At 35.8% G+C, this 21979-nt stretch overlaps 2 protein-coding genes across 5 annotated transcripts in view; one reads left to right on the top strand and one right to left on the bottom strand.

Annotated features, from left to right (window-relative positions):
• Positions 1-21979, top strand: part of LOC141527759 (tRNA dimethylallyltransferase) — a 112636-nt gene that overhangs the window by 48916 nt on the left and 41741 nt on the right. The gene's annotated exons all lie outside the window — the stretch shown is intronic.
• On the bottom strand, positions 7362-10777 carry LOC141527117 (uncharacterized). Its single transcript, XM_074242427.1, has one exon. It carries the CDS (start codon positions 8925-8927, stop codon positions 7554-7556), a length of 1374 nt encoding a protein of 457 aa, XP_074098528.1. The 5' UTR covers positions 8928-10777; the 3' UTR covers positions 7362-7553.

The following is a 21979-nucleotide window of genomic DNA, read 5'->3' as shown; positions in this document are numbered from 1 at the left end:
GTACGTACTACTTGTTTCTACGTAAGGTAAGTGTTCAATGGTTTAATAACTTTGTTATAATGTTATATATCGTTGTTTTTTTGCCAATTGGTTGTTTTTCAGCTAACCGAAGAAAATACAGTGTATTTGCGTGATCACATTTTGTATCATTCTTAGTTAATGATTCAAACTTTACCGTTACGTTTATTGCTAAATATTAAAATGAATCATATAAAATAAAATACACTCTTAGTCGCATTACTGCTGACCGAATTACTCACCAAGTTCGTCTCTATTTAACTTTTGATTCCTCCGAAAAAGTTGTTCTAAAATTTTTTTTTGTTAATGCCTACAAAACCAGTACTCTTGGTCGCATTACTGCTGACCGATTTCTGAACTCATAGTATTTCGCTAATTTTTTTAATATTTATACGAATGAATAAATTTCTTGTAGTCAATATCTTAACCAATATAAAAATTAGATTTCAGATTATGTTTTCTTGGTCGCATTACTGCTGACCGAATTATATTTGAAAATTTTCTTTCGAGAGCTCATTTTTTTGTAATGTAGATAACAAAATTTTGGAAAATCCAATAGTGCACGCCTCATAATCTTACTTTTCACAACAAAATTGATTAAATTGAGAGATAAAAAACAAAATAATAAAAAACAGAAAATTCTGCTATCGTTTAGTGGCGCCGAAGCTCTAAGGTGAGGAAAAAAATTATTATAATGAAATATATATATACAAAAAAATCGCAGCTTCAAACGACCCTTTGAACTATTTTTTTTGAATTTTTTTTCAAATTTCTAAGTCTTTGGGGTGGGTCGAAGGGTAGTTCCGGGGAGTTATTGTCTTGATTATTTTTTGTAGTCTTTGGGGGTGTAACAGGAGTGTTTAAAAAAATCGCAGCTTCAAACGACCCTTTGAAGTATTTTTTTAAATTTTTAAAAAATTTCTAAGTCTTTGGGGTGGGTCGAAGGGTAGTTCCGGGGAGTTATTGTCTTGATTATTTTTGTAGTCTGTGGGGGTGTAAAAGGAGTGTTTAGAAGAAATCGCAGCTTCAAAGGACCCTTTGAACTATTTTTTTTGAATTTTTTTTCAAATTTCTAAGTCTTTGGGGTGGGTCGAAGGGTAGTTCCGGGGGAGTTATTGTCTTGATTATTTTTTGTAGTCTTTGGGGGTGTAACAGGAGTGTTTAAAAAAAATCGCAGCTTCAAACGACCCTTTGAAGTATTTTTTTTAAATTTTTAAAAAAATTTCTAAGTCTTTGGGGTGGGTCGAAGGGTAGTTCCGGGGGAGTTATTGTCTTGATTATTTTTTGTAGTCTGTGGGGGTGTAAAAGGAGTGTTTAGAAGAAATCGCAGCTTCAAACGACCCTTTGAACTATTTTTTTTGAATTTTTTTTCAAATTTCTAAGTCTTTGGGGTGGGTCGAAGGGTAGTTCCGGGGAGTTATTGTCTTGATTATTTTTGTAGTCTGTGGGGGTGTAAAAGGAGTGTTTAGAAGAAATCGCAGCTTCAAACGACCCTTTGAACTATTTTTTTGAATTTTTTTCAAATTTCTATGTCTTTGGGGTGGGTCGAAGGGTAGTTCCGGGGAGTTATTGTCTTGATTATTTTTGTAGTCTGTGGGGGTGTAAAAGGAGTGTTTAGAAGAAATCGCAGCTTCAAACGACCCTTTGAAGTATTTTTTTGAATTTTTAAAAAAATTTCTAAGTCTTTGGGGTGGGTTGAAGGGTAGTTCCGGGGAGTTATTGTCTTGATTATTTTTGTAGTCTGTCGGGGTGTAAAAGGAGTGTTTAGAAAAAATCGCAGCTTCAAACGACCCGTTGAACTATTTTTGTTGAATTTTTTTTTAAATGTCTAAGTCTTAGGGGTGGCTGAAGGGGTAGTTTTGGTATTTTGAGAATCCAATATACTATTTTCCGGGCTCTTTGACTTATTTTGAAACTGAAAAATCACTTTCAGTCTGAAAAGCAAAAAAATTTTTTTTTTGATTTTCGTTCAAAAAAAAACGTTCAGAACTTCAGGTACATGACTTTTCGCGATGCTATTAGCTCGATCGTTCGATCATAATAAGTTTTACCAAAATTTCTTAGTTCGTTTCTTTCTTCCTCTGCTCTCCCCACTCTCACTACACCGACACCTCCACCTTGGGGACTCACTTACGAGTTTAAAAGTATGCCAACAAAGGCTTAAAATCACAGCGCTCTGTGATCCGTCGATAATTAGACGAGTGCGGGTAAAGGGGCTTTTAATGGGTACCGATCACTCCGTTACAATATTAATGTCAGCCTTTTTCTGACATTGAATATTGTAATACTACTCATTCTCTGTAAATAATCTTTCCATTTTGCTAACATATATACACAGATCCCTATTTATTTCCCCTTTTAAAATTGCCACTAATTTTTCCCTTGTTAATTCCCCCTCTAGTTCGCTCATCCACTTGTTTCTTGTTTGTTGCCCTTTTTCACTTATTTTTTCTTTTATCTCCATACAGCTTAGTATGTGCATCAGTGTCTCCTCTTCTTTCTTATATATTCTGCATTCCCAATTATTTTGCCCTTTTTTTCCACTTCTCCATAGATTTCCGCATCTCGTTCTGGCCCATTCTTCTTTGTATTCGCTTTTAATTTGATCTTTTTTCCAATAGTTATTTTCACTTTCTTGTAAGATTTCTTTGTAAAACTCGTTATATTTGGACTTTTCTATTGTTTTCCTTTTCTAAACAGCTTTTCCTTTTTTTCTAGCTCTTTTTTGTATTTCTTCAATCCCTCGTTTATTTTTTCTTCTATTTCTTTAATGCAGCTCCCCTCATATATGCTCCCAATGATATCACTTACGCTTATCTCCACTTTTTTTCCCCACATTGTTGGATTTTTATTGATTATTCCCCTCATTTCTTCTTTCATATCAGCATATCTTTGGCCATCTGCTATCTTCAAGCTTCATTATATCTACCAGGTACATGAGTGCCAGTTCTCTTCTGATGATGTAAGTTGGCGTATTTCTTGCTACTCTCAGTGCCATTTTATTCAGTTTGTTGTATATTACTTTGATTTTTGCTGTATTTTCTCACCCCCATATTTCCACTCTAGACATGCATCCTGTGTTTACCAGTGAATTATATAGGTAGACCCTGTTCCTTGCGTTATTCCTGTCCGTCCTCTTTATTAGCCCCCAGGTAGCATTAGCTGTGGTGTTTGCCTTATTTACTAAGTCGTTAACGTGTTCCCTATTTGAGTTTTTTGTAGTAAATTTGTACTCAAGATATTTGAAATTATTAACCATTTTCAGATTTTCTCCTTTATATTTCCACTTAGCTTTCTTTTTTTTACCACCTCCACTGAAGATCATTATTTTTGTTTTTTTTTTGCATTTACTATTAAATTGTTTTTGTCTACGTATTTTTCCACTTCTTTTATCATTTCTTTCAAATCCTCCTCTGTGTACGCAACTATTGCTGTGTCATCTGCATATTTTCCAATAAACACTTTCTTTTTACCAATCACTGTACCCGCTATCTTCTTTTTTTCTATTACGTCCTCCATGTCATCTATAAATGAATTAAATAGGACTTCACTTAATGCGCAACCTTGTCTTACTCCTTGATTTATTTCGAACTGCTCTGTTTTATTTATTCCCTAGTTGAATTTCACTTGTTATGTTGCTGTATATTTCCTCTATCATTTTTAGCATTCTTCCACTTATCCCCGCCTCTTTCACTTTTTTGATCAAGATTTTTCTGTCCACTGTATCAAAAGCTGCTTTTAAATCGATGAATCCTACAAATAGTTTCTTTTTTTTTAATTTGTTGTTTATTAGCGCATTTAACAGAAATATATGGCCCATTTTTCCTCTCCCCCTTCTAAAACCAGCTTGGTTTTCTTTTATCTTGTTCTCCCTGTCAGCCTACTCCATTATTCTATTAGTCATTATCATTGTTAGTAATTTATATTCAATATTTAATAAGCTAAGTTTAAGAAGTTTTAGTTTTCAGATACATCAAAATTTACTGGCCTGATTTAGTTCCAATTGTATAGATATTCTAATGTTGATAAAATTTAGGGCTTTGAATCGTTATAATGTAAAAAGAAAACTCGATTTTCGAAAATCGGAGTGAAGTTAGTAACTTTTCAATTTTTGATAATTTTCAATTTTTAACTTCCCGCTAAGAAAATTGAAAATTTTCAAAAATCGGGAAGTTATTGGTTTTACCCCGTTTTTCGAAAATCGAGTTTTCATCAGATCTCAACGTTTTGAGGTCCTAGGACGCTTCCCTGACTATTCCCGCGAGGGTGTCACTATGTCTGTATGTTTGTGTGTGTGTGTGTGTGTGTGTGTGTGTGTGTGTGTGTGTTTCTTCTGGGGGGGGGGAATCCTTTTTATGGATTCTAGGCATAGCTGTTGGCCTGGATATGTGGCGACTCGACGCAGCGTCATACTAAAACTCGACGCTGACACCCCTACCCACTAAACCCTAAACCCCTTTCTCTTCTATCCTCTGATCCTCCATGGTACCGCCGTAAGGCATTTCTTCGCGGGGGGAGGAAATTAGCTGCCGCTCTTCCTTCTGGTGGCTAAGATGTTATTTCTTCCTTCTAGGTTCGGTCTTTTGTTCTTTTCCTCTCAATGGATCGCAACTCGGTAAGCACTTTTGTAGCAAAAATGCTTGTGGCGTTCCAGGCAGCTTCTGACGATAACATTGCCTCTACTATTGACTCTGGTTGGGTTCTCTTCTTCAGAATGTTCTCTGAACTCATTGCGCTGTTGGTTGAAACGTGGACACACAAAGAAGACATGCTCCGCATCTTCATTGACCCCTGGACAGGACGGGCACTCTGGGGTATCATCGTGCTTAAAACGGTGGAGATACTTCCGGTAACATCCGTGTCTTGATAACATCTGCGTTAAATAATAGTTGATCTCACCGTGACTCCGGTTGGACCACACATCAACCCGAGGTATGAGACGGTACATCCACCGACCCTTATCTGAAGCATTCCACTCTTGTTGCCATCTTGCGATGCTGTGTTGCCGTTCTTCGCTTCTAAGTTCTTCAGGGCTCAGTGTGGTTGACCTTTTTCGTTGATATAGGTTCCGTCTTTCCTCAGCTAGAGAGGCAGAGTACCGGAAATAACACACACTGCTTCCTCTGATATTGTGCGAAAGGCGCTAGCTACTCGTAGGGCACTCAGTCGATATACTGGTCCAGCCTTTCTCCATGATTTTTGCATCTTTAATGCATCGGCCCAAATGGATATTCCGTAAATGAGCACCGATGTGACTACTGATGACAGTAATAGCCTCCTGCTCTGCTTTGGGCCTCCGACGTTCGGCATCAGTCGCGCGAGACTACCCCTCACTACCGACGCTTTGGCACTGACATGCTCCACTTGCTGCTTGAAGTTGAGTCGAGCATCAAGCATCACTCCCAAATATCGGATATAAGGTTGTGATGTGACTTCTTGTTCGCCGACTTTCAGCTTAATGGTCTCTACCACTTTTCTGCTGGTAATAAGCACTGCCTCAGTCTTGTGTTGCGCCAGTTGCAGGTTCACTGCGTCCATCCACCGGTTAACGCGCTCAACAGTGAGTTCGAATATATGGTTTATCTCGTCAAGGTGTTTGGCAACAATCACTACGGCTACGTCATCTGCATATGCTACAAGTTTGACGTTTCTTAGCAGAGTTAGTCTTAATAGACCGTCATACATAATATTCCACAGGAGCGGGCCTAGAACTGAACCTTGTGGTACACCTCCAGTAATATCATACTCCCTCGGACCGTTCTTCGTGTCATACTTCAAGATCCTATTTTCAAAGTAGCTTGTTACGATCTTAAGAAGGTATTCTGGTACATTCTTCTCTTGGAGGGCCTGCATGATGCACTCCCAATTGGCGGAGTTGAAAGCGTTTCTGATGTCTAGGGTCGCCACCAGGCAGTACTCTTTCGTTCCATCCTTGCATCTGGTTCCTGCGATTGCTTCCTTGGCCGTATCAACAACCAGTTTGATTGCGTCCAGGGTTGATCGTCCTTTCCGGAATCCATACTGATTGTCTGCCAGGAGTGGGTCGACTACTGCTTCAATTCTCTGGTGAATTATGCGTTCAAATATCTTACCCGCTGTATCTAGCATGCAAAGTGGGCGGTACGATGACGGTTCATCCGGTGGTTTCTTCCCTTTAGGTAGCAGTACCAATCGCTGTTTCCACTTATGCGGGAAAGTCTCCTCCTTAAGGCATGCATTATAAACGTCTAGGAATAGTGTTGGAGCTGCCTTTATGATGGTTTTCAAGGCTATATTAGGGATTCCATCCAATCCCGGCGCTTTATTATCCCTTACACGGTTACAGGCCTCCAGCAGTTCTTCTTCAGTGACAGGTGGGGTGTCGTCCAGTTCGCCTGGCGCCAACTGGTAATCGAAGTTGCGTTGCTGTGGGAACAGTGCAGTGACGATTTTCTGGAGAAGTTGAGGACACGTAGGTGATGGCATTTGTTGTTTTTTTAGGTGGGTCATAACCACCTTATATGGCCTACCCCACACGTCTTTATTCACCTCGTTGATGAGCTCTTTCCAGAATTGTCTCTTACTATCCTTGATGGCTTTGTTCAATGATCGACGGGCTTTTTTGTATTCTGCGACCAGCTCCGCAGAGTTAGGTCGTCGATAGTCGCGCTGGGATATTCTTCTTTTTTTTAGACACTCTTTCCGAAGTACACTGATGTGGTTGTTCCACCAGTGTACTGCCGGGCGTTGGCTCATGCTGTGTTTCCGGACCATACTGGCGTCACAGGCCTGGACAACTCTTTTCATCAGGTCCTTGGTCATTTCTTCTGCAGTTCCAGTGGTAATCGGTTCACTATCAAGGGCTATTACCAATGTGCTTGTTTCAAAAGACTTCACTTTCCATCCAATGGTATTGAGTGACTTGATTGGTCTTCTTGTATTCCGGTCATGTGATATTTCCCAGAGAATTGCCTTGTGGTCACTGGCTGTGTAGATATCTATCACCTTCCAGTCGTATTTCCCACTGATGAGGCTGCTGCTGGCGAAAGTGAGATCTACGATAGAGCTTGCTTCTCCTTTAGTATAGGTTGGCGTATCACCACTGTTGAGCTGGACTACATCTAGTGTAGAGAAAGCTTCTAGAAGTGCCTTTCCTCGCGCATTTGTCTGCTTACTGCCCCAGTCTACTGCCAAGGAGTTGAAGTCTCCGGCAATCGCGACCGGATAATGCTGCTTGGCGTCCTCGGTCAGTTTGTCCAAGAATTCAGTGAATTCAATAATGGATAGGCTAGGTGGTGCATAACAGCTGTAGAAACGGACGACGTTAACTGTTGCTGCTACAAAGCCGGCATTACCATTGTTAACTACACTCTGGAAGGGATGCTTACCACAAGACCAGATGACAGCCTTGGCGGTGCTGTCAGATTCCCAAGGCTGGGTATTCAGGTGTCTGTATGGCTCTGCTATCATTACTAAGTCTAACTCTAGTTCTCTTGCTGATTGCATAAGCAGATCATGTGCAGCTTCGCAATGGTTTAGGTTTAGCTACAATATCTTCATGTCTGTTTGTTTGTTATTTTCTGGAGTGGCTCTTTAAATACTGGGCACCTGGATGCGCCGGCATGATGAGCCGAGTTCTCCGCACTTTGATCTGCGCATAATACACATTTCGCTGGGTTTTCGCATTCAGCAATCTTGTGTCCCTCTTGTCCGCACCTAATACATAGCTTAGACCGATCCACATTGCTCTTGCACTGGGATCCAAGGTGTCTAAAGTGCCAGCACTTGAAACATTGGATTGGTCTCCTCGTAGCTCTGATTCGGCAGTTGGCCCAGCCGATCCGGACTTTACCGCTTCCTGTCAATATCTTCCGCGCTGCAGCTGCTGGTAACTTCACAACAGCTGTCTGAGTACCTCTGTAGGCTTTATGAATCTTAATTGTACCTAGTGGTATCTCGCAGGTTTCTCCGATTTCCGTTTGCAAGGCAGTCTGAATGTCCTCCTTGGTTGTGGTACCGTCAAGATCTCGGATTTCGACGTCTTCCTGTGGTCCTTTGCAGATTACCTTCGCGTCTTCTTGGAGGATATCCGCGATGGTCTTCTGTAAGGCTTGGCCTCGATCAGTGCTCTTCTTCGAAAGCGTAATCAGCAAGCTCCCGGTCCTAGGTCTTTGGATCTTATCCACTGTAGTACGGACCTGTTCGTCAGGGACGTCCTGCTTTATTCGCTTCAGGATTTCAGCATACTTTGCCGTCTCTGCAGGGCGGATGATCAGTGCGTCCGGCCTGATCCGTTTGCGCGGTTCTTTCCGATTAGGCTCTGGCCTGGACTCCTTCGGCGGTTGCTTCTGGAGCTTTTCTTCTGCTTGCTCTCTCTTGGACTTCCTTGACTGGACTTTTTGCCATTCATTCACCTCTTTCTTTCCGCCGTTCTGAGTTACCGCGTTTTTCGTAAGACTTGGTTTAAGGTCCTTCTTCTTCTTAATACGGCTAGTCATTGAGTCTGGGGAATTTCGTTCCTTCCTTTTCCCGGGCCTGATATCAGTTCCAGTTTTCTCTCTGTCTTCGACAACTGACTCGACGTCACCCTCGCCACCTGTGTCCATCTCCTCGACAAATGTGTCGGCTTTTGCAGGTGAAACCGCTGTCAAACTCGTCTTCATCACGATATTACCGTGTTGTTGTTGGATCTCTTGCCATTCTTGGTCCAGTTTTTTGAACCTTCTCAGGGCACTGCAGATGTTCGTCGACTTCGACTTGATCTCCTTGTGGACATTTTGCTTGGTTTGGAGAAAGTCCTGCAGTCCACTGGCTAACTTCTCCAGATGTGCCAGCGCATCTGTCCTCTTCATCTTTGCACTAAGTAGCAGTGCGTCTTGCTGGGCATGAGGCCCGTTTTTACTCTTATTTGTTTCCTGTGCATTACTCATACTTTTGAATTTACCAGCGCATCGTACGGAATGGAGCGGGTTGCCATAACTAGGAACGGGTGTACCCTCGGAGATAGTACTCCTACCCCAATTCCCTGAGGCCTAGCTGACACTTAGCCAGTCCCGGAATACACGGACGGACTAGCCTCGCTCGGAGCGGTGAAGATTCCGATCTCTAACACTCACTGCATACTTCCTGATCAAGGCCCGAGGTGGCTGGCTCCTGATCCACTGCTGCAACTTACACCTCGGTAGAGCAAGCTCACATCAGCCGTGGCCTGCATCGTCGGAAACTACGATACAGGTTCCGGTCACTCCCAGTGGGTCACAGCAGAGAACGATCGTCTTGTTAGGTCCGTTAGTGTGACCAACCCATTAAAGGGGAGTTTTGTCCACGGGAGCGTATTTTGTTTGGTTATTTTGCTAGGCTCCTACCCGCTGTGCCTCATCAACTAAGAGATTATCCAAGTGTCATCCAAAGACAGCGAGCGTTCTCCCATCCGCTCGGGGAGACGCGCCCAGTAGCAGTATCTCTTCTGCCCCGCGTGTGTGTGTGTGTGTATGTGTGTGTGTGTGTGTGTGTGTGTGTGTGTGTGTGTGTGTGTGTGTGTGTGTGTGTGTGTGTGTGTGTGTGTGTGTGTGTGTGTGTGTGTGTGTGTGTGTGTGAACCTCTTATAACTTTTGAACGGTTGAACCGATTTCACCGGTTAGTGCCATTCGAAAGGGCTATGCCAAACTTAGATTTCCTGAAAATTTGAACCGATTCGGATCGATAGATTTTGAGAAATTTAGAGAAATCTCAAAAAAATAGGAAAAAAAATTTTTTCAGAAGTAGTTTTTTTGGAATAACTTTTAAACGGCTAAATTGATCGATTTCAAAAACTAATCAGCTCTCAACCTTGAAAAACAACGTCGATCGCCGCCAATCCGGTCAAAATCGGTTGATTCGTTTGAGAGATATCGTGAACGAAAGAAGACCAAAAAAAGTGTTTTTTCGGAGTTACTCCGAAATTTCTAGTTTGACCAATTAAAACTTAAAAATTCTTTATGAAGCTTCAAAAACTGCGTAGAATGCCGCCAACCGCGTAAAAGTCGGTTCATTCATTCAAGAGTTATTGCGGTTTAAAAATTCAAAAAATAGTGTTCTATGAAATTTCTATCAGACTTTTAAGCTCAAAGAGCGCAAAAGCACAGAAAAGGTATCTTTTTAAGCTCGAAGAGCTCAAAAAAAAACGGCCATGTATTAACGGAATTAGCGGGAAGTTGCAGAGATAGTCTTTAGGGTCAACCGTTTTCCTAATTTCTTTTAGTGGGAAACTAACAATTGAAAAATATGCTTCTCTTATTTCTGCGCTCTCCGAGCTTAAAAAGATAACTGTTCACCGACCGATTTCATCGCGGTTGGTGTCATTTGAAAGGACTTCGCCAAACTGAGATTTCCTGAAAATTTGAACCGATTCGGACAGATAGATTTCGAGAAAATGCAAAAAAAGTGAAAAAAAAGTTGTTCTTTTTTCATTTTTTTCAAATATCTCAATTGGCTGAACCGATCGACTTCAAAAACTAATCAGCTCTTAACCTTGAAAATCCTCATCGACCGCCACCACAAACGTCAAAATCGGTTGATGCGTTCGTGAGATATCGTTGTCGAAAAAATCGAAAAAAGTGTTTTCTTATAATAACTTCGAAATTTTTTATCAGATCAATTCTTTTGTTTTAAATTTTTTATAGAGCTTGAAAAACTACATCGATCGCCACCAACCGCGTGAAAATTGGTTGATTCATTGAAAAGTTATAGCAGTTTGAAAATTAAAAACATCGTGTTTTATCAAATTTTTATAAGACTTTTGAGCTCGAAAAACTCAAAAGCATAAAACAGCTACTTTTTCTATAGACCTCAAAAAACTACATCGATTGCTGCCAATCGCGTGAAAATCGGTTGATTCATTCGAAAGTGATAACAGTTTGAAAATTAAAAAAATTGTGTTTTATTAAACTTCTATCAGACTTTTGAGCTCAGAGAGCTCAAAACTACATGAAAATTATATTTTTGAGCTCTTCGAGTTCAAAAAAGTAATAAGCGCAATTTTGAGCGCTTAATTACGAAAGTAGCGGGAAGTTGCAGGGATGGCCTTCAGGGTCAACCGTTTTCCTAATTTTTCTTATAACAAAATGATTTAGTTGAAAAGACATGTCTTTATTTTTATAAATTCAATAAAATTACATTATTTATAATAAAATAATAAAAATTCTTATATATCATATTATACTTTAACAAATTTTTTTATTATATTTTTTTTTCACCATTCTCATAATCAGTATCTGAATTATAAAAATTACTTATGTTTCCATGAAAAACACAGTTTTCATATTTAATATTCGAATTCTGAAAACTTGAATTAGTTGATGATACATTCTGAAAATTGTTTATTAGTGTAGATTTTAGTTTCTGCTTTCCTCATTCTGTTCAGTGGTGGTTTATTTTCTTTTCTGAAGAGAAAACTGAAACCGGTGATTGTAATCGAAGGTATCGGTATTCCGGCACATTCAACTGGTCCAATTTATCAATTTTAGCTAGATCGTCCTCATTTGTTACTAAATCATCGGAAAAATTATCACAGTGAAGATCTGTATGAGTAGATTCTGTGTTTTCATTCGTAATCATGACGTCATTCAAATATTTTTTACTAGTAGATGGTTGTGGATTTTGATGATCAACGGATATAGCAGCTTGAGTAATTCTTTCATATATCTTTTCTCTGTGTTACGTTCTCGCAAATTTTAAATTATATTTAAAATCAATTAATTAATATTTTAATTAATTAATTATTATCCGAGGTATTTCGTAACGGAAATACCTTGAGATAACAGATTTCTAGAACGTCAACGCAGCCTAGTAGACTAAACAGTCTACGTTGTGGGATTTGGACTGCGTCGATGTTCTCATAGGATAACCTGAGATGTAACGCTGCTAAAAAACATTATAAAAACTTATTGTAATAATTACAAAATATTCATTCTGTATTCAGACTTCATCTGGAGCAGTCAGTCTGAGGACTCAGCAGAGGAGCAATCTCTGCTGGTCCGAAGCTGAGCCTGTCGACTCCTTAATAATAAATTCTGTTAATTGTTAATCAATTATGGAAATTTATTAAAACCCTTAAACCAGGGTTGAGAGCGTTTATCAGCGTTCCACTCTGGTTCCTTTACCTAGAGCGCTAGCCAGCGTTCAGGTACCCTATCCTAAAAATATCCTAACTATTACCCCCAGGGTGTGAGCGCTTATTAGCTGTTCTCACCCTCGTGAAATCGCCCAGAGCGCTAGCCAGCGTTCAGGCAATCTATCCATTACCTACCTGTAGGCAGGTAAATTGAAAAGTAAAATATTAAACTATATATTTTATAAATTAAAAATTGAATAATATTTTATAAAGTACTTCGCGGAAGAATCAGTGACACGACTCACCTGGAGTCTATTGATATCCTAATGAGGTCAAAATCTGGACTTAAATAAATTATTTAAATTTTAATTAATTACACCCAAAATTTGGGAACGTAACACTATGTTTTTCGGATTTTCCAAGTTTAAATATGATGCTATTAATTGGGGTATCTCTCCAATTTTATTTTTGTCTATAACTTGACGCTGACATTTTTCTTTGTGATACTGAATAAACAATCTGTCAGTGAACTGATCATCAGGCCTTGAAGAAATGTACTCGTTGACTATCCCATAAAAATGTTCTTCAATCATAAATTGGCGAGGCATATCATTTTTCGTATCGTTAACCGAAACAATATAATTATTACCAAGATGCTCCACATCTCGTAATTTAACTTTAGTTAGCTCATCACACCTTAAAATTTCGCAGACACCAAAGATGAGAATAATCTTAAATATTAAAAATAATAAATGAATCAAAATCATAATAATAATAAATTTATGTGTAAATTGATTAAACATAATTTGTTAAATAATTCATAAAAGCGAATATAAATACTAACTTTAGTAGCCAAGTGTCTGTAATTTGGTGCATCTTTGATAAATGGCATAATTTCATCCCATTTAAATACTAATGATTTTTTTGGTTTGTGGCCTTTGGAATTATTTTTGATTATAGCTTTGAATTTTTAAAACTTACTAATATCAATATTGTTTTGATTATTCAAAGTTTTTTTTAGCATTGACCAAATACTCCATAGAGTAGGTGGCTTTAACTTTCCACTTAAGTCTTTGAAATAAACAATTAAATTGTTTTCATCCGAATTTGATAGAGAACTTTTGTCTTCTAGCTGCCATTTTTTGTCAGTGTCATAAACAAGATTATATCTGTCAGCAGACTTCTTTGGGAACGTATCTTGGTTAATGACTAGTTTTGCTTCTTAATCGAAGTCTCGCCAAACTTCTTTTTCATCTACGGACTCATCAGATGAAAAAGATTCACTCATTTTTTTTTTTTTTTACGTTATTAATTTAACAATAATTTAAAGATATAATTAACAGCAGTTAAAAAAAAATTGATCTCGAGAAAGAAGTTTGAGGTTATACGGGATAGCAGTAGTAAGCAACTCACTGAAGCGGCAGAAACGGTTATTTCGAGTTCATGAAAAAGTGCTTGCTCCCGCTGTTATAGGTGGCGCGCGTGTAATTTTGCCCGGGAACAAATGTTAGGCTTTCTTCTCTATTGACGAGGCTGAAAGTACGTACTTTCGACTGAGGTATATAGAAAATATTCTTTGTCTCTTGAGTATTATAACTTGAGTACATTTAATATATATATATATATATATATATATATATATATATATATATATATATATATATATATACACTAGTCACAAAAATTAAGGGATATAAAAAAATTCCAAATTTTTTGGTGATTTTCAGCGAGCTGTAACTCCGAGGAAAATGATCGCACAGAAAAAAAAAAAAAAAAAGCAAATTGTAGCTCCAAGTGTCTAGTTTTTAGATATGACCATGATAATTTTTGTCATTGTCAGGTCTGGAGAAATCCTAAGAAAACTACTGAAAAAAATTTTTCGAAATTTTTTTCGTCTTAACAAAGGTCTACGGGCTTCAAAAATTTTTTTGATTGTTTCGTTTAAAAGCTCTTTTAGTAAATTTAATACCCTTTAATTTGACGTAATCAAAAGCCTGTACGATAATTTGCCGCGGAGTTATCGTCAATCAAAGCAAAAAGTTTTTTTGACTTTGGAAATCAATAACTCTGGAAATAATGACCGTATAGGAAATCGAGGGAGGGTTTTGAAAACTACACAATATTCTCTATAAAAAAACGTAAACCGCTTTTGAAGAAAAAAATTTTTTTGAATTGAAAACTCGGACTGAAAAAAGACAAAAATTCGCATAATTAAGGATATTTGGATAACTTGGTATAACTTTGGATAAAATGGATGAACGAAGGATATCGTTGGTAATTTTTAACTTCAAAGTGTCCCCTAAAATCCCTAAGAAATTCAAAGCGCTGCGATTTTTTGTTCATAGTGCCCAGAAGCTTCAAATTCTGTGTTTTCGCAAAAATCACCATTATGAGCAATTTTGTGATTTTTATTCATTTTTCCATTGAAAAAAATTTTTTCAAAATTCTTTATTTTTCGATCAAAGAGATTGATTTTTCAAGAAATTTGAAAAAAAAATTTCAATTTTTTCGAAAAATTTTTTCGAAATTTTCTCAATTTTTTCGACTGTTGTTTTACCGCCGGCATTAGCGTTACTCAAAGCGTACCACGTGGGGGTTGCTCGGTCGGTTTTACGCTTCTCACACACACACACGCGTGTGTGTGTGTGTGTGTGTGTGTGTGTGTGTGTGTGTGTGTGTGTGTGTGTGTGTGTGTGTGTGTGTGTGTCTTTGTCTGCGTGTTTGTCTGTTTGCAGCTGCCGAATGACCTCTGTACGCACGGCAGTAACTGCTCAGAACCGTGTATTGCCACCTCTGTTCCGAATCACAGCTCGTAAACGCTCTTGCATGTTGATGCATCGTCGAATATCACGTTGCGAAATTCCTTGCCAACAACGTAACAACGCTTGAGTCAACTGATGAAGATTGTGCAGTTGCGGATAGTCTCGCCGCAATCGACGCCCAAGCATGTCCCAAACATGCTCAATTGGGTTCAAATCAGGACTCATCGCTGGATGATTAAGCGTTGTTACGTTGTTGGCGCGGAGAAAAGTTCGCGTACGAACTGCAGTGTGAGGACGAGCATTATCCTGCATCAAAATGAACCGTCTTGCCCCCATGCGTGTGCGCATAGGCAGGACGTGTGGCTCCAGAATTTCGTCGACGTACCTATCGGCAGTCAACGTCCCATGAACGATGACCAACGGGGTTCTGGTATTGAAGGACACGCCTCCCCACACCATGACTGATCCACCATTGAAAGCTGTAACTGGTCTCGTAAAACCATCCCGATCTCGTTCTCCACGACGGCGCCAAACGAGAGATCGTCTATCGCTGCCATGAAGACAAAATCGAGATTCGTCAGTCCATAATACACTGGTCCACTGTCTACGACCCCAATGGTGATGATCATGAGCATAGGCCAATCGGGCTCGGCGATGTCGTGGAATGAGCATAGGCACGTGATTTGCGCGTCTAGCGCGTAGTCCTTGCTCTCGAAAGCGATTTCGAACCGTCGATGCCGATATGTGTTGTTGGGGAGGACGTTGTCGACGATTGCGAAATTGATGAGCGATCGTGTGGGCATGCGCAGTAGGGTTTCGACGAGCATCTCGAATGATAGCTCGATCATCACGCTCGGTAGTGATTCGTAGTCTACCTTGACCCGGACGACGATCGTAACTTTGAGTGACGTTAAATCGGGCATAGGCCCGACTGATAACGGACTGGCTCACTCCCATAGAAGCTGCTACTTCCACCTGACTGTAGCCCTCTTGAAGGAGGGTAACAATGCGAGCCACATCTGTGGCAGCTAAATGTCGACGAGGCATATCAAAAGGTGCTTATCGACGAAAAGCTTACATAAAATTCACGTAAGGAATTTAGGCTAAAAAGAAAACGTAAAATTCAAGTTTTGTGTGAGGAAAAGCCGAACTCCGCGGGGGGTATATCAATTTGTTTTTATTGAATTTTTAAAATGAGATTTAAAACTAAGGCAGTTGTAGCGGACAGAAAAAATTGAGTTAATTTTTTTTGACAATAGTGAAGCATTCTGAAGACGATAAAAAAAAAAATTAAAAAAAAAAATTTTTGATAAAAAAAATTTCGAAAAAAATTTTCGAAAAAATTGAAAATTTTCGAAAAAAATTGAAAATTTTTTTTTTTTTTTTTTTCAAATTTCTTGAAAAATCAATCTCTTTGATCGAAAAAAATAAAGAATTTTGAAAAAAAAATTTTTTTCAATGGAAAAATGAATAAAAATCACAAAATTGCTCATAATGGTGATTTTTGCGAAAACACAGAATTTGAAGCTTCTGGGCACTATGAACAAAAAATCGCAGCGCTTTGAATTTCTTAGGGATTTTAGGGGACACTTTGAAGTTAAAAAATTACCAACGATATCCTTCGTTCATCCATTTTATCCAAAGTTATACCAAGTTATCCAAATATCCTTAATTATGCGAATTTTTGTCTTTTTTCAGTCCGAGTTTTCAATTCAAAAAAATTTTTTCTTCAAAAGCGGTTTACGTTTTCTTATAGAGAATATTGTGTAGTTTTCAAAACCCTCCTTCGATTTCCTATACGGTCATTATTTCCAGAGTTATTGATTTCCAAAGTCAAAAAAACTTTTTGCTTTGATTGACGATAACTCCGCGGCAAATTATCGTACAGGCTTTTTGATTACGTCAAATTAAAGGGTATTAAATTTACTAAAAGAACTTTTAAACGAAACAATCGAAAAATTTTTTGAAGGCCGTAGACCTTTTTAAGACGAAAAAAATTTCGAAAAATTTTTTTCAGTAGTTTTCTTAGGATTTCTCCAGACCTGACGATGAAAAAAATTTTCATGGTCATATCTGAAAACTAGACACTTGGAGCTACAATTTGCTTTTTTTTTTTTTTTCTGTGCGATCATTTTCCTCGGAGTTACAGCTCGCTGAAAATCACCAAAAAATTTGGAATTTTTTTTATATCCCTTAATTTTTGTGACTAGTGTATATATATATATATATATATATATATATATATATATATATATATATATATATATATATATATATATATATATATTAATTACTTATTATTTGAATGGTTCCATGTAAAAAATTTTTAATGATTTTCTAATATTTGGTATCCAGTGAGTGTGCACAAAACTATTTTTATTAATACGCTTTTACTAGCTTCACATGTATGTATAATGATTGTATGTATGCATTAGGGTTCTTTTTTTTCGACAATTTTGTTTTTTGATTTCATGACGAAATTTTGTTGAAAGTACCATAGAAAAAGATACCTCACAATTTTAGTCTTTAATATTAATATCAAGTGGTAGACCAAGGCATGTAAAGATTTCCCATTAGAAATCCGCGTAAACTTTGATTTTTTTTTCTTTAAATTTCTATAGCTCAACCGTTTGAGAACAAAACAGTTCGATATCAACGAAAAACAGTTTGAAATTCGAGAAAATCGTTCTCTTTATTTTAGTTATCCGTCATTTTTTACAGATATTACAATTTTTCATATTTTCAAATTCTTAATTTGTATTTTATGCGTGAAAAAATACAAGAAAAGTATTTAGTCATGTTTTATAGATTTTTCGTCATAGTTGTAACTGCAATTTTCCCGATTTTTTTCGGGGCAAGAAAACTTCAGATGTAAATTCAGTGAAACAAAATACATGAACATCATACTTAATCACAGTTCAAAAAAATTTTTATCTCGATAACTACAATTTTTCATGATTTGTTGCAATTTATTTAGTTTGTTTTTTTTTTTTCTTCTTTTTTTCAAATTTGGACGGCTCACCGAACTAATTAACGTTTAGATTTAGATCCAGTTAATTGAAATTCATAAAAATCATACTTGATCCGGGTTCACAAGAATTTTTTTATTGCTGTGCTTGCAGTTTTTTGCAATTTTCGGAGTTTTTTTTTGCATTTTACTGAAAACTGGAGAGTAACTGGGCCAAACGGACTTGAAATTCGGATTCAGCGGATTGAAATTCATGTTGGTAGGTAGGTCCTGTCCAAAGTGCATACCACTTTTTTTTTGTGTGCCGGTGTAATAATTTATCCGAACAAAAACAGTTTCACTGTAAAAAAATTGCGCCAAGTCCACATTCATAAAACTCATCTCAATAACGTTTGCACTTTACAAAAAAAAATAAGACTCAATATAATAATTGTCATTCTCTACAAAAAAAAGTGAAATACAAAAAAATACCAAGAAACTGTCATAATGTTAAAAAAATTGAAAGAAAATTTGTTGAAAATTTAAAAATTAAAAAAAAAATTTTTTATCGTACTTGGCGCGCGTCATTGAGTACCCCAAATTTTTTCGGTAGAATTTCAACCCGAGAAAAAACGATTTTGCTCGAATTTATGTAATTATGTATAGTTATACATATTCGGGCTGATCAGCTCTAATTACATAATATATGATTTCATACATTCTTATACTTATAAATTTACATTAGTCAAGCATACTCAACTCATTAAAAACACTGCTTACTCGATTAATTATCAGTTTCAGTGAAAAAATCCGTTTTTAAATTTTTTTTTAATTTTTAGTGGACATAACTATCAATATGGTGGTGTGGTGAAATCATCTGAAATTATATAAAATTTTTGGATTCAATTTTTTCAGCTCTGTCATTAAGCTTCAATGAAGAAACTTGATATTGCTTAGTTTAATTGTAATTAACACATTTTGATTGGCAATCACACCGCATTTTCTCAATTTAGTCGGCCATATGTTTTCTTTTCTAGAGCACTCAATTGTATCTACTTTGAAGTAGTTTTCATAACCAAACACGAGAGGGCGTTTTAGTAAAATCATAAATGATGTCTGGAAGATTAAAAATTTCAAATAACATATGTATGACATGTCGATTTTACCTAAATTTTGTAAAACTTATTATTAAATAATAATAGTTGATTAATTAAATTCATGCATTTTATAGGTTGACTTAATTATAAATTTTTAATCAATCAAAGGATGTTTATTTATCCTGAAAAAATTTGGGGTACTCAATGACGCGCACCAAGTACGATAAAAAAATTTTTTTTTAATTTTTAAATTTTCAACAAATTTTCTTTCAATTTTTTTAACATTATAACAGTTTCTTGGTATTTTTTTGTATTTCACTTTTTTTTGTAGAGAATGACAATTATTATATTCAGTCTTATTTTTTTTTGTAAAGTGCAAACGTTATTGAGATGAGTTTTATGAACGTGGATTTGGCGCAATTTTTTACAGTGAAACTGTTTTTATTCGGATTTATTAATAACAACAATCATTTTAGTAATAATAATGATAATGATAAACATTATTATTGCTTTCATTTTTAACATCAATTTATTATTACCGATATTAATACTTTCAGTATTATAATTACTATTATTGTTATTTTTATTATGGTTACCAATATTATTTATTGTTATTATGATATTGTTGTTAGTAAATGACGCAATATATCAAACGCATAGTCATGTTTCGTATTATCAAGAGATTAAGATTATTTGAAACCCGCTCAATTGGATGACAGTGCCACCTACAGGCAATAACCATAAGATCACAGAGTGTTCACACTTTTTAATGAGAATTCCCCAGACACTGAACATCTGGTTTATCCGAAGAAAGTATAACTCATACAATGTTTGTGTGTTTAAACTGGTTCACAAATAAAATTTAATTAAAAAAATATGTTTCAAACATAAACATGGAAGGTTGTATGATAATTTGTTCTATAAAAATTTTTGTTTCATAAGATACTTTTACATTTTTAATTTCAAACGTAAACTTTTCCCGCGCAATATTAAAAATTCATAAATAAATGAATTTTTTCAGGCAAAGCTATAATCATATGAAAAGTCGTTCGTTCTTTGATTTTACAGCTCAAATTATGATAAAAAAATTAAAGTTTTCTTTTCTCATATTAGCTAGTGGTATTAAAAATTTAAACTGACTAATCCGCGAAAACGCCTCCGGTTTAAATCGATAACTTAAATTATCGATGAAAATTATACATTTCTTATATATACAAAGAGAATTTTGACATTTTCTTAATAAGAAAAAATTTTAATTTAGATTTAATACTGCAATACACATTAATTCAATGAAAATAACAAACAATTATTTTAGTAATAATAATGATAATGATAAATATTATTATTGCTGTCATTTTTCAAATCAATTTATTATTACCGATATTATTACTTTTAGTATTATAATTAGTATTATTGTTAAAAAGTGTTCCTATGCAAAGATATCTGAATAAAAAATTATAATAGGGACAAAATTTAAGCAGTTATATTCAACGCTGTCTGAACCGAAATAATTCTGATTCATAGAACTAAACAATTTTTTCATATTTTTCAATTAATTAATATTAGGAAAAAAAGGTATGAACTACTGTTATAATAGAAATTTAAGAAAAAGAAAGAACGTAGAATTTAAAATAAAATTTGCAACCTCAGAAAAACGTCATGCTTACAGTAAACACAGTCGGTAGTCTGACGCTCCGTTTACAACGAAATTTTTGAACGGAACTTGGTGCCAGATTCTACCGAATCTGTGGATTATTTTTTTTTTTATTTAGTATTATAATTTTAAAAATTTTTGTTTTGTTGTTTGTGCTCATTTACTTAAGTATTTTTTTTAACTTTAAAAGAAGTTAGTAGTAGTTATTTTATTTAATTTCTTGTTAAGTTTAAGATAAGTTAATATATTTTAAGTATTAAGATGTCATATATACATAGAAAAAGAAAATTTCTTGAACTAAGAAAATTGTAAGGAAGACCGAAGTTATTTTGGAGCAAGAAGGAATTTTCTTGGCTTAAAAAAAATTAACTTCATTCAAGAAATTTTCAATCTTCCTTAAGATTTTTTTGATTTAAGAAAATTTACGCTTGACTTAAGACTTTCTTTCTTTCGGTGTACCTCAAGTTTTCAATTTACTTCTTTTGTAAGAAAAATACGTAAGCACTTTTAGAATTCGCAGGCCATCTTGCTGATTGTACAGTCTCATCATCTATTTGGATCCATGATAAATTATGTTTAATCATCGCAACATGATGATTTTCAGAATTACCATCTTTTGAAGAGTTAAATATAGCACTTACAATAGCATAGTTTGTATTACATATTGATATTTTTGCTTTGGGTACCGATTTTATAAACCCTTTTTTCCTATTTATTAATTTATTGTTTCCTTTGATGGACACATGTAACTTCACAACTAATATCTGTTGCAAGGAATTTAATGAAATTTTTGTTAGCGTTTCTTTGACTTCTATACAATTTTCACAAAATTTGAAATTAGTAAACCAATATCCAAATGATGAATCAATTAATTCTTGTAGTTCAAATGTTTTTTTCTCATCATATATTGAAACATGTAATACATTTTCTAGTATACTGTAAGAATTAGAATAATTGCATGTTTTGCATCGATCATTAATTTCTAATTTGAATTGTACTAAATTTCTAATATCACAATTATCATTACAAATTTTAAGAAATACTGATACAGGATCGTTATTTGTCATAGAATAAGGCTGCTCTATTAATGACTCTTTAATGTCACTGGACTTTAGAAGTAATTCGCGATTATTATATTTGCTAAATAAACTACTAAGTTTATTGTTGACAGATTGATACGTTAGGCCATGATTGATTAATAATGTCCTAATTATTGTATTATTAAACATACATTGAATAATTGAATTAAGACCATCGGAAACGTTATCACAGTTTTCGATACCTCGACAATCTAATAAACTAAGAGAAGCTTTTTTCGCATTTTTGAGTTCAATTTGAATAGAATGTTCTTCAACTGCCCAAATCATGTCCCATACTTTTTGCCAACGTGTATCAGGAATTGGTATGGTAGGTAAATCAGACCTATAAATT

The sequence above is a fragment of the Cotesia typhae genome, unplaced genomic scaffold (assembly GCF_013202065.1).
Source record: "Cotesia typhae breed Kobodo isofemale line unplaced genomic scaffold, CoteBio_Ctyphae contig_4, whole genome shotgun sequence".
Lineage (NCBI taxonomy): Eukaryota > Metazoa > Arthropoda > Insecta > Hymenoptera > Braconidae > Cotesia > Cotesia typhae.
Note: the sequence above shows the minus strand (reverse complement) of the source record. Positions and strands in the feature narration are given on the sequence as shown.

Excerpts from the sequence above, each read along its gene's own strand:
- LOC141527117 (XM_074242427.1), bottom strand. The coding sequence starts at position 8,927 with ATGAGTAATGCACAGGAAACAAATAAGAGTAAAAACGGGCCTCATGCC.